The 12,940-nt window shown below is 58.1% G+C and overlaps 1 protein-coding gene across 1 annotated transcript in view; it reads left to right on the forward strand.

Annotated features, from left to right (window-relative positions):
- The window catches only part of FBLN1 (fibulin 1), an 81,478-nt gene that overhangs the window by 61,886 nt on the left and 6,652 nt on the right, over positions 1 to 12,940 (forward strand). The window contains exon 16 of the mRNA XM_020888285.2: positions 740 to 871. Within this exon, the coding sequence (XP_020743944.2) occupies positions 740 to 871 (132 nt within the window). The remainder of the gene's footprint in view (positions 1 to 739; positions 872 to 12,940) is intronic.

A 12,940-nucleotide genomic window follows, 5' to 3' on the forward strand; every position in this document is an offset into this window, starting at 1 on the left:
GTGCACCATGACCGGTTCCTCCAGACCACGCAGATCCTTCCCAAATCCCTCTCCCCCGTGCTGCGGCCTCCCGGCTGGTGCTGACCCACAGTTTGGTGCGACGGGAAGCTGGGCGTGGTTAGAGGTACCTGTCGGCATCTTGGGCCAGGAAACCTAGACCTTGACTGTTCCCGTGGAGAGGACCCCTGGTGGGCAGTGGCGGGCCACCTGCTGCACTTTACGGTGGAGAGACTGAGGCTCAAAGAGGACTCCCCCCTCTACCCCAGATTGCGCAGAGCTGGTGTAAATCGGGCCCTTGTGCTCCCAGCACTGATTTCGCATCAGGCCTGAGCGGTGGACGCAGCCACACACCCGCTTGGGACCCAGCCCGAGGAGGGGCTTGTCCGACCCCCATCCCGGTGGGGCAGGGCCCATCTTGACCTCTTTCCCACATCCTTCGTCCGCCCCCTTCCCCATCTTCCCAGCTTCAGGGAGACTCCTGAGCAGTCACCAGTTACTTCCTAGTGCCCTACCAGCTAATGGGTTCCATGACTTTAGGGAGGATCCGAAGTCTCGCCAGGCCTCAGCTTCCCTGTTGGTGCAAAGGGGGGACAGGCCACGACCTGGGGTCCCTTGGGACCCCTGTACCTTCTCCATACGCGGGGTCCTCGTGTTGGGTCCTCATGGGCTTGGGTCAGGCCTCTCCGGGGTCACGGGGCCCAGCGCTGCGCCCTCTTCATGCCTCGCTTCTCTCTGGCAGAGATCATCTTCCTCCGGGCCATCACGCCTGCCTATCCTGCCAACCACGCGGACATCATCTTCGACATAACAGACGGGAACCTCCGTGACTCTTTCGACATCATCAAGCGCTACATGGACGGCATGACTGTGGGTGAGTGCCCGGAGACAGCAGGTCCACCCAGACGCCCCCTGGTCCTCCAGCCTGTGGCCCAGCCGCGGCCTGTCGCAGACCAGCCCGGCTCCCACCCGGGTCCCTGGGTCCCTTAGGGCCCAGCTGGAAACCCCCACCTGTCAGTCATGATGCGAGGAGCGTCTGCAGGAGCCAGGAGCAGGAGCCACCTGCTCTGTCCGTCTTCCCAGCTGCAGCTGTTGTTTGTTGTTTAGCTGCTAAGTAGTGTGCGACTCCTTTGTGGCCCGCCCGGCTCCTCTGTCCATGGGATTGTCCAGGCAAGAACACTGGACTGGGTTGCCATTTCCTTCTCCAGGGGACCTTCTCGACCCAGGGATCGACCCCTCGGCTCCTGCATTGCGGGCGGGTTCTTTACCACTAGCCTCCTGGGACGTCCCTTCAGGTCTCCCAGGTCCTGGATGTTGCTGGGCCTGAGCGGAGTGTTACGGAACGTGGCCTGTGGGTGGCACTGTTGGCTCCCAGAACCCCGTCCCCGAGGCCCCCAGCCCTGACCGAGGGTTGTGCAGCTGCAGCTGGAGACGGGATCGTTAACTCCTCTCTTGCCAAAGAGCCATTTATAGCGACTTTACAAGCTCTTAAATGGGTTTGCATGTTGTAAACATGACTGAGTCATCTGGGGGCCCCCCTCCCCCGGCCTCCTCCTCCGCTAGTTGGCAGCAAGAATAATTAGTTAATTACAATTAATAGTACAGGAGTCCCCGCTGGGATTCTGAGGGGAGGGCATGCAGCCGTAAAACTTGCTGCTTGCCCCTGAGTCACTGCCCGCCCTGGGCCTCAGTTTCCCCCACTGTTAGGTGGAGCGACGTGTTACGGGACCTTCGGGCGCCTGGAGATGGGGGCAGGCAGCGGGAGGCGGGGTCGAGGGTGTGTGTGCCCCCCGCCCTCCCTCCCGGTGTGGGGGTTGGTGAGCAGCTCGTGGGCACCTGCACACAGAAGCCCACCTAGGGACGCCCTTCTGCTTGACGCTGGGCCACCCTGGGGGCACTTCTCTGCTCTTGGACCACAGGAGATGCAGTCAGAACCTTCTGACGCACTCATTCATTCTTTGCGCTTCTGGGCTCTTCCCTCTCTGCACTAGCCCTGGGCCTGGCATGGATACAGGGATGGCTCGGTCCGCACAGCCCCTGTCCCTGAGGGCTTTGCATTCCACCGGGTGGCGGCCGGGAGGCAGAAACAGGTCCTGGGGACATAGTGGTGGGGAGACAGTGACAAGCAGCTGCGAGGCCTCGCTGGGGACTCCGTACAGTGCTGCGTCTTCGGTTCCCAGCTAAACCCTCCTGGAGTGACCTGAGCCAGGGGCCGGGCCGCAGCTGGGCCCAGAGCCAGTGCTCACAGCACATTTTTCTAGCCGTATGGATACTCCAAACAGAACCAACCTGGGACCCTGTGTTTCTTGGGTTCCCATCCACTGGGACAGAAAATCCTGGCACCTCGGAGCCTGGAGGCTCCCGGAGGCCACCCCTTCCAACTCCTTTTGGAGGGGGACTCCCGAGCAGCGAGGGGGCCTGGCCGGTCTTCCCAGGGTGACTTGGGCTGGGGAGGGGGTTGGCGAGGAGGGGACAGACCCCGGTGTGAGAGGCAACCACAGGTGCCACCTGCGGAGGCACAGCATCCTCTCCTCTCCGCCTTTGGCCCCGCGGGCCCTGCTTCGGGTTCGGTGCTGGGAGAGGGCCCAGGCTGGGCCTGGTGTCCAGCGTCTCAGTCCATTTGCTGGACGTCTTGTCTGGCTGGGCCCCTGGAGCCTGCCAGTGAGCTCTCCCACGTCGAGGGCGAAGGCCAGAGGGGACGGGCGTCTCCCTGGGGTGCTACCCAGGCTGTGCTGAGCCCCCGTCTCTACACCTGCAGGTCGCTGCCTTGCTTCTCTCCTTGGGGCCTCTTGCCTGGACTTCCTTATCACCCCCCCAGCCCCTCTCCTGCCCCAAAGAACTTCTGTGCCCCTGGAGCATCTGGGCTCTGAGGGTAGCCGCCCTGGCACACGCCAGGCCTGGGCATGGGCCTGTCCACCTGTGATGGCTTGTTTTGCCGCTGGACTCTAGCCCAGGCTGAGCAGTGTGAGAACAGTCCCTGGGCACGCTCACCCCCGCACCCTGTCTCGGTCCTTGCAGACGCCTCTGGGGCCATGATTGTCTCCGTCGGGCAGAGGAGGGAGCTAAGGAAATGACCGCCTGAGACTGAGCTACAAAAACCACAGGGCCAGGGAAGTTTGCAGGCGTGTTTTTGGCTGTGCATCCTCGTTTCAAGCAATGTCTTAGATAGAAACCCTCTAAGTCCGTGGAGAGGGAGAAAGTGTTTTGTGGGGCCTCTCAGGCCTCCCGTGGGGGGCTCCTGGGCCCATTGAGCACCCCCCCCCAAGAAGCCCCCTGCTCCCTGCAGCACCTGGGAAGGGGCCACACCTACTCATAGGCTGAACCCCTGCCTGCTCTAGGCCTTACCCCGAATGGACATTGGGCACTGGGTCAGGAAGGCTTCCTGGAAGAGGTGAGGTCTGAGCTGGGTTGTGATGCACGTGAAGGAGCAGCTGACACTCAGGGCTGGAAGCAAGTTCTTCGTCACCGCCACACTCTGTGACATGTTGGGAGTCTCCCATCAACAGAGGAGGGACCGATGGCCAGAGAAGGCAGGTGTGGTTTGTTCCAGGCATCCCTGCTGCTGGAGGCGGAGCAGGCCTAGAGCCCAGTCTTCCCCAGATACCCAGAGCTGGAATTCTCAGACAGCTGGTGTTGACTCGGGCAGAGTTACCAAGAGTTTGTGTCCCAGAGAATTAACCAGTGCACGAGCCGCGGAGACCGTGACCCAGTGAAGGTCACTGCTCCCCCAGATAACAGAAGGAGAAAGCTCTCCAAGTTGATTAAGAACCTGAAAGGGCCAGACCTTCCCCTAATGCGTCCTTTAAAAACCAGCTCTCCGCAGGGATAAAGGCGGCTCTGAGCAGGGCTGAGCTGCTCTCTCCGTAAAGCCGGGTGCAGCCGCCCTGTTACATTCCTCTTTCACCAGCTGTCAATGAAAAATGAAGAATGCATTTTCGACCTGTGCAAAAAATGCTCTATTAATGCCTGAGGTATTCTTGGGCCACTACAAAGCCTTCCTTATCCAGCCCCTGCTTCACTCTCCACCCAGCAGAGCACCGACTGTGATCGGGGGCTGCTCCAGAAGGGGTCTTTCAGGTAATAGTTCCTGGAGATAACTAACGGGGGGCCCTGGTGAGGTGGGTGCAGTTTGTGTATCCTCAGCCACCAGCAACGGGGGACCCTCGCCCCGGACTCCCCAGGCCCCTGGGTGGTTGGTGGTATCTGAGCCTCAGCCCTCCCTGACCCTTCCTTGCTCACTACTCCTTTTTAACTGTTTTTCTAAGGAGAGGGAGGAAAAAATATCTGTCTATATGGAGGGTGTGCTTTGCCAAAATTTCTACTAGAACCTCCCCAAAGCCAATAGGAACTAGACATCGCTCAGCTCAAGCTACTTTTTAGACCCACAGGTTGATTTCATGTATGGCCCTCTCGATCCTCGGTGGACGTCACCGTTTCTGTAGGAAAAAACCAAGGAGCCTCAGTGTCAGTTGGCAAGCAGGCGTGCTGGATGTCCAGTCTGTTCTGGGTTGTTCCCTGGGCTCCTCATCCGCTGCTGGGTCCCCTGAGAAACAGAGGTGCTCCTGTCTTCAGCTCCTGCCTGGGTACCATGGCAACCAGCCCTGCTCCCAATAAAGTCTGAATGAATGGAGATGGTCCAGCTCACCTTGTAAGGCTTCCCAGTTGGTGCAGTGGTAAAGAATCTGCCTGCCAATGCAGGAGACACAGAAGACGTGGGTTCCATCCCTGGGTTGGGAAGATCCCCCTGGAGGAGGAAATGGCAACCCACTCCAGGATTCTTGCCTGGAGAATCCCACGGACAGAGGAGTCTGGTGGGCTGCAGTCCATGGGGTTGCAAAAGAGTGGGACACGAGTGAGTGAGTGAGCACATACGCATGGACACGGGTTAGGTTGAGGAGGGATAGTCTCTCGTTGCAGACACCGTTCTTGTCATTCGATGAAATGATGGAAAGCCCCGAGCAGCACCTGGCGTGCAGTAGGTGTGCAGGAAGTCAGTATTCGTGGAACCCACACCTTTTCCCATAGCCCACGTTGTCTGTGCCGAAGCCTCTAAATTTGGCCCGTATGTCACCACCCTCATAACAATATCCTCACTCCCCTTCCTAAAGGGAACCAAAAGCTTTTATTTACATTTTGAAAGAGTCTTCTGAGCTTTGTTTGTGAGAATACAAGGACTGCTACTCTATTTCACTTTTGAAAAATATCATGGCTGGGGTGGCCCTCTTAGGGCAAAACCCCGTGGAGTCCCTGCTTCCACGGTTGGAGCGCTGAGCTTGGGGTCAGATGTCCCGGCGTTGGTTCTTGCTGGGCTGTCTGTTTCTAGCTGTGTGACCCCAGGCAAGTCTCATGACCTCTCGGAGCCTCGGTTTTCTTCTCAGTGAGATTGCCATAGTAATCTGCCTTGCCTTGCCGGGGTATGAGGACCAGAAGGAGTTGTATGTATTTTAACATAGCTGGGCAGGTTGTTAGGGAATAAATGAGCCTCTGTGAGGGGGCCGTTTGGGGCTAGAGAGCTGGTGAGGTCTTGGAGCCCCCTGAAAGGACAGGAGAGCAGCCAGCGGGGGGCACATGGGATGCTGCCGGGACTACTCACCCCAAAGTGGCTCCAGTTACCTGGGAGCTGTGTCATCAGCACCCCTCGTGGCCTGGGCTGATGAGTCAGGCCAGAAGCGGAATGGTGGAGGCCATGCCTCCCAAGTTCTGTCATCCTTGAATTAGTTATTCAACAAGAACCTCCTGGATTCCTACTCCATGCCTAGCCCCGTGCTGGGTGCTGGGGAACAAGTTTACACCCAAGCCACAAATCCTGCTTTCAAGAAGTTGCCGCCTAGCTTCCCTAGCATCCTGCCATCTGAGTTCCTACAGTTTGTCAGCAGTAGGTTTTGTCTCTGTTAATGTCTCAGTGGGAGAGACAAGTAATAATGTGACAAGGCGACTGTGTACAGTTGACTGTTCTGTGCACTGCAGAACCATTCACAGCCTCCTCTACGCGCAGTGCACAGCTTAGTCAACTGCACGCAGCAGCCCCAGTACAAGAGCTTGTGAGTGAGGAGAGCTGCCTGCTGTACCTTAGCCCCTGGCCAGGGGAAGCCTCATGCAAAGCAAGGAGCTTGTCTGCCCGGCCATCTGCTTTCAAGTCACTCTCAGTCATTCCAGCCTGCAGGGCCCGGATCGCCTCTTCGAAATCTTTACCTCTTAAGGGGTTAAACACATGCTGCTGACCCGTCCAGGAGCCTGATTCAGAAAGCTTGGCCCAGGATCAGTACACATTACGGATGAGATTCAGAAATTCCACCTAAAAACAACAGCGCGGCCGTCTCTGCCGGTGATGAGTGATCGGCCCTGTCCTGCTTTCACGGCAAATCCCGGGATTAGGTGCTTTCTCTTCTAGTGGAGGCACAGCCCCCGCCCCACCCCCCGGGGCCACACCCTGGCCGGCAGCCAAGTCGTTTCCAGTGGGGGGGAAGGGGCTGGCCTCGGCCGGACCTCACCTGGAGGCTGGCAGTCCTGGGAGGTCAGGGGGACGCAGAGGGCAGGCGGTGCCCTCTCGGAGGCCTGAGATGGGGTGTGAGAGGGGGCCGGACACCAGCACCTTTTGTGTTGACTGTGCTGCGGCCTCTCGGGGCAGCGACGGGCCATAGACGTTGGGCCCAGGGCCATCGTGACTCATAGGGAAGCAGCTATTCCTGCTGCAAAGCCCTGTGAGGAGGGCTCCCGACACCCAGTTTCACAGAAGCAGAAACTCTCAGAGGCCACCCCCAGGCTGGCACAGGACTCTAGGGCTCAGAGGGGTCCCCTGCTTTTGAGGCTACTCCTCAGGTCGGCACCCAGGGCCACAGGGAACCTCACTGGACACCTCTCTGCTCCTGCCCATGGACCTATGCATCACGTGGGCTGCTTCTCACACGTGCTGGCCCCCTGCCCCCAGCCCCCAATGTCATCTCCCAGCTGTGAGGTCCACCAGCCTGGCCGAAGCCCCCCCCCCCACTCAGCAGGGTGCTTCCACATGATGGCGAAAAATGCTCCAGCCATGAGGCTCCTGAAGCCGGGGACCCTTTGCTCCCCTCCTCCCACCCCCCGCAGCCAGTTGCTGCTGGGTCTACCAGGCTTTAACCCCCACCTTTCATGTCCAGTCCTGCCGCCCGGCTGGAGACATCTTCAGCCTCAGCCTGCTTATCTCCTCCCCAGTGTCCAGCACTCTAATCCCTTACTCTTCCCTTCACTCTGCTCCAAACACACCAGCCCATGCCCCAGACCCCATCCATTTCATGGCCTCTCTCGTCTCCTGGACTTGAGCCATGGCATTCACCTCCTTCTCCTCTTGGTTAAGCTCCTATTCATCCCTCAGAGCCCAAGTCAGCCGCGTCACCTCCTCTCACACGCCCTCCATGCCCCAGCCCCCAAAGGCAGAGTGTGCAGCTTCCTGCTTTGTGCTCCCAAAGCCCCAGGGCTGAGCTTCTTATAGGACTCTGGTCTTCATTCTTCTAGCAAATAATGTGTGTGTCCCAAGGGAGCAGGCCCTGCTCTAGGGGATGCATCAGCCACCAGGAGAGGCAGACAGATGTGAATCCTAGGCAAGTACACGTTTTCTTCCGGGGGTAGGAGCAGGCAGGAGACACGTATAACATCCACACCGTCAGGCAGTGTGAGTGCAATGCAGAGGGCGGGGGAGGAGAGGGGAGCGGCCACCACTGTGTGTCTGGTGGTGGGGGACGTTAGTCTAAGGACCCGGGGAGCTGAGGAAATGAGCCGTGTGGAGATCTGGAGGGGGAGCTCCAGGCAGTGGGGACGGCAGGTGCAAAGGCCCTGAGGCAGAGGCGAGCCCGGCGTGTTGGAATCAGCGGCCGACAAAGCAGGGTCTTGAGGCCGCCACAGTGGCTCCAGCTTTATTGCCAAGTGAGGTGGGAGCCACGGGAGGGTTTTGGGTTGAGGTGGGAGATGCTCCCTCTGGGTGCCTGGGTGAGCCTGGGGACCTAGCTCCATGACCAGGGATTGAACCTGGGCCCCCTGCATTGGGAGTGCAGAGTCTTAGCCTCTGAACTTCGTGACTCACTCTGTAGACTTCCCTCATAACTCAGCTGGTAAAGAATCCGCCCACAATGTGGGGAACCTGGGTTCGATCCCTGGGTTGGGAAGATCCCCTGGAGAAGGGAAAGGCTACCCGCTCCAGTATTCTGGCCTGGAGAAGTCCGTGGACTGTATAGTCCAATAGGGTCGCAAAGAGTCGGACACGACTGAGCGACTTTCACTTTCATGCAAAACCTTTCAAAAAACCTGTGATCCAGCCGGGAGGTGACTGTGGCTCTGGCTGTGTAGCTCCGGCAGGAAGGGTGGTCAGCAGACAGATTTCTGATACATCAGGGGGTAGTGCCAGGTTTTGCTGACGAGTTGGGTGTGAAACAAAGATGAACTGCATGGGTCTTGACCTAAAGAACAAGCAGACGGGCTGTCAGCAGGTGAGCTGGGGAAGACTGTGGCACAGCAGCTCTGGGGAGGTCGCAAGTTCCCTTTGGCATTAAGACTGTGGGCCTTGGGGGACACCCTTGGCCATGCAGGGGTAGACTGAGTACGTCTGGGAGGTGACTGTGGGTGGATGGGAGCTGGAGCCCCGAGACCAGACAAGCTCACGGAGGAACTGAGTGTAGACGGAGGAGAGAAGAGGCTGGAGCACTGCGGCGTGTCGTGCTCAGAGGGCGGGGAGATGAGCGGAGGCCAGCCTGGAGGAGGAGGCCTTCCCAGGAGCAAGGGCATGAGCTGTGTCAATGACGGTGAGTCTGGTCAGATGAGGACAGAGGATTCACCACTGGATTCAGTGTCGCCCCAGCTGATGGTGACCTTGACCAGGCCGTTCTCAGTGGAGTGGGGTCGAGTGGAGACACACCAGGGTGGGAGTGCTGGAGGCACCACTGGGAGTCTCCTTCCGGAAGGTCGGCTGTGTGTGCGAGTGGAGAAGTGCTGGGGCCAGTGGGGAGGGTGTGTGGTCACGGCATTGTGAGTTTTTTTTAAAAAAATATTTATTTATTTAATTAGGCTGCACTGGGTCTTAGTTGCATCATGTAAGCTCTAGCTGCAGCATGTGGGGTCTCGTTCCCCAACCAGGGATCAAACCCAGGCGCCCTGCGTTGCGAGCGCGGAATCTTAGCCACTGGACCACCAAGGGAAGTCCCCACTGTGAGTTTTTGCTTGACTTCCTCTTCCACCAGTTGTAAATTTCTGAAGGCAAGAGCCTACAAGGGGTTCATTTGTGCCCCCCGCCCACCCCGTCACCCTATTTTTCTTTCTTTCTTGCACACCCTCGCATGCACACGCATGTGTACACACACAGCACGCCCACTCAGAGGTTCCCCAGACCCGGTGCCCAGCAGGCTGCAGGATCACACTCACCCGCTCATGTACAGAGTCACCAGGGGGTTAAGTGAGCCCAGAGCGGCCTCTCTCGGCATCTCCCGAGTTCTCCTGCGGATAGGCTGCGTCCAGAATGATTTGTGACGCTCTTACCGCTGCTGTTATGTACCTTCTGAAAAGCCTTTGAGATCACTGCCGTGTTCATAAATTATTCTTTTTTTTTTTTTAAGAAAATGAAGTGTTTTTAGCCAAACAGCAGCAGAGGCATGTTGTGCAAAATTGGGGGGGGGAGAAGAGTCTGATGATGATACGGCTCTTCCGACGGCCTCACCTGACAACCGTAACTACACAGAGGACCCAGACGGCCACCATCAGCCACTGTCACCAAGAGCACTTCCCGCAGCCTCAGGGTCGGGTGTTCCCAGATGGGACGTTCCCAGGACATTCGATCTGTGCTTGTGGCTGAGAGCTCCGAGTGTCGGGTCCTCAGCGGTCACAGTCGTCTCAGCAGCAAGAGCACTGCTGTGTGCTGGGCACTCCCAGCACGTAGGCCACACGTACTGTGTCACTGGGTTTCCCGATGGGTCAGTGGTCAAGAATCCCCCTGCCAGTGCGGGAGGCACGGGTTCCGTCTGTGGGTAGGGAAGATCCTCTGGAGGAGGAAAGGGCAACCCACTCCAGTGTTCTTGCCTGGAGAATCCTGTGGACAGAGGAGCCTGGCGGGCTGCAGTTCATGGGGTCGCACAGAGTCGGACACGACCGAGTGACTAAACAAGAGCTGTGTCACTTAACCCTGTGGGGGATGGCCCCTTTCTCCAGGTGAGAACACCTGAGGCTCCGAGGGGCTTCCAGGCCCAGGGGGCATGACTGAGGCCTGCACACAGCCTGGTGGGGTTGGATGTGGGGTTTCTGCTGCCACGACCATCCTGTGTGACCTTGAACCACGCAGAGTCCTCCTCTCTGAGGTCTGTCCCAGCCCTGAGATTTCTCATCTGGGGGCACCTGGAGACATGCAAGGGGGCTGATGAGTTTGGGTCTAGGGGTGGGGAAAGGCCCCTAGCAGGTCGGTGGGCGGGAGGACTCATAGAGAAAGAGGGGAGGACTCTCGTCCTTCCCATCACTGTCACATCCTGGGCCAACTTGGTAAAAGCAGGTACATCAGACGGCAAATCCCTTCCGGAAAACCGCCCACAGCGTCTCTCCCTCCGGCGAGGCCAGGTGGCTTGGCGGAAGGGCAGCGGCCCAGGGGCTGGCTTCGGGGGCAGGTTTGCTGTCTCTGGTTCAGAACTTGTTTCACCCCGAGAGCCCCCGTTGCTCCTCCTGGAACTGTGAGGCCCCAGTACGTGTGGCTGAGATGTCAGGGGAGGAGATGGTGGACGGTGGGGGTGTCTTCATCCCCACCATGTGCCCCTGGAAATGCTGGTTCCTGAGTCCAGAAAGGAGCCTGGAAGCCTTAGTGTGGAGCTGACATTTCTTTTCCTATTTCTACCCGAGGGAGAGGTGGGCCCGGGCCGGGTGGGGTGACTCTTTGGTTTCCTGCTGCTGCCCCGTCCAGACCCTCTGGTTTGGTCATGAGAGACCCGGGAGGAAGTGTGTTTATGAGAGCCGAGAAGTCGGGAGGATGGTTCTGCTGAGGCAGACTTTAAATCTGCAACCGAGACCCCTGTCCCCCTCCTTCCAAGCTCTTACTGGGTGTTTTTCAGGCAAGAAGAAGAGAAGACAGGGCTTGGGGAGCTCCGTTCCTTCACTGCCCGTGACCGATATGATTGCCCTATAGTTCCTCTCCGCCGTTTTTGCCCTGTATGGATGACTCAGCCAAGGGCAGTACATTCTGGAAGTTTCCTCCGCACCACGTCAGGCCAGGTGCAGTAGGGTGGAGAGAACTAAGATCAGGGTCCGTCCCGTCTGGATGGGCGCTGTGCCCTGAGGGCCCTGTGATCTGGGACGTCAGCCCCCAGAGCCCCGATCTCCTCCCCGGTGGGAGGGAGGCGATGGTCCTTCCCCCCCTCCCCCGAGGAGTGTGGGGAGAACAGGATGGAACAGTGGACGCGAGGGCCTGTCTGTTCCCATCTCCTCCCCCGCTGTGGACCTCTTTCCCGGCCCATCACCACCATGGCTTTGCACGTTAGACATACGGGCCATATTTCTTCTGTTCTTGCGTTCTCCACTTTGCCTTTGGTCTGTGCTGTTTGTCCTGGCCTGGAGTTTTCCCTGTCGAGGAGAATTTCCCTAGACCCAGGTGATGGTTTGCTTTCTTCCCAGTCGCCCACTGTGTTAGTGTTTGGTGAAGCCACATGGGTCTCCTCTGAGCGCCAAGGTTCTCAGTCCTGGCCCCTCTTCCGAACAGGCTGACTCATCACCTCCCCCTGGCTCGTGGCTCTCTGTGGCGGCCGCCAGGGCCAGACAGGGCGGCCCGGTTCTAACATGCCGCCTTTCTCCTTGCACATGGGCCGCACCTAAAAACCCAGTGACCTATGGCTGTCGTCCATTCCTTCCCACCATTTTTGTTCCCCGGGTGATAACTTTCAACTTTATAAACCGTGCTTAGTGCTTTGGTCTCTAGTTCATGCGTTCATTTAGGAATTCACTTATTGCAGGCCTCCTATGTGTCAGGTCTGTAGTAGGACCAAGGACCTACTGTTCCAAGAACCAGAGATACGAGGGTGACCAGGGGGACCTCCACGGTGGCGCAGTGGATGAGAATCCGCCTGCCAGTGCAGGGGACACGGGTTTGATCCCTGGTTCTGGAAGGCCCCACAGGCCACAGAGCAGCTAAGCCTACGTGCCCACAGCTACCGAAGCCCTCACACCCAGACCCTGCGCTTTGCAGCAAGAGAAGCCGCCGCAATGAAGAGTAGCCCCTGCTGGCCGCAGCTAGAGAAATCCTGCTTGCGGCAACGAAGGCCCAGTGCACCTGAACATTAATTAATTAAATTTTAAAAAGGTTGGCCAGGAAAGAAAGTCAGTGCCCTTGGCCTCTGCCCTCACACGGCGGCAGGGAGACTGTGACAACCGAGAAGACCAGTGACTCTATAACCTGATTTCAGGTAGCGACCGCATCTTAGTCTCATCTGATGCTGACTTGCTTCCCTCTGCCTTTTTTTTTTAACTTGAAGCTCTGTCTTTTGAAAAGCACAGTTCATTTCCACTGGCATGAGGTACCATGCCGTCTCTGAATGGATCGTCGTTTTTGCTAAGATGCTCTTCGACAGCCCTGTTCAGGCCATTACACTTGGTCAGTTCGAATCGCAGGACTTCTGAGTTGGCGGCTGTATGAGACAGTGGCTCATACAAGGTCACAGGCTGCTCGATGAGGAAGCAGCATAGGAATGCCAGGCTGTGATTCCAGGTCTCCACAGACCAGTGTCTCATGCAGATGCCCTCGGGGATGACCCTCCTCCTTTCAGGCAACCTGTGGTTGACCAGTTGCGACCCCAGTCAAGCGGCAGAAGCTTGAGGATGCTTCAGGGGCCCGGAATTGAGACCGCAGTCCCCAGGAGGCGATGGAGGTCTCTGTGTTCGGGCTCCTGGCACATTGGCTGCAATTTACAAACAGAGACGAGACATGAAGGTGAAGTGCCCCAGGGGACCTACATTT

The sequence above is a fragment of the Odocoileus virginianus genome, chromosome 23 (assembly GCF_023699985.2).
Source record: "Odocoileus virginianus isolate 20LAN1187 ecotype Illinois chromosome 23, Ovbor_1.2, whole genome shotgun sequence".
NCBI lineage: Eukaryota > Metazoa > Chordata > Mammalia > Artiodactyla > Cervidae > Odocoileus > Odocoileus virginianus.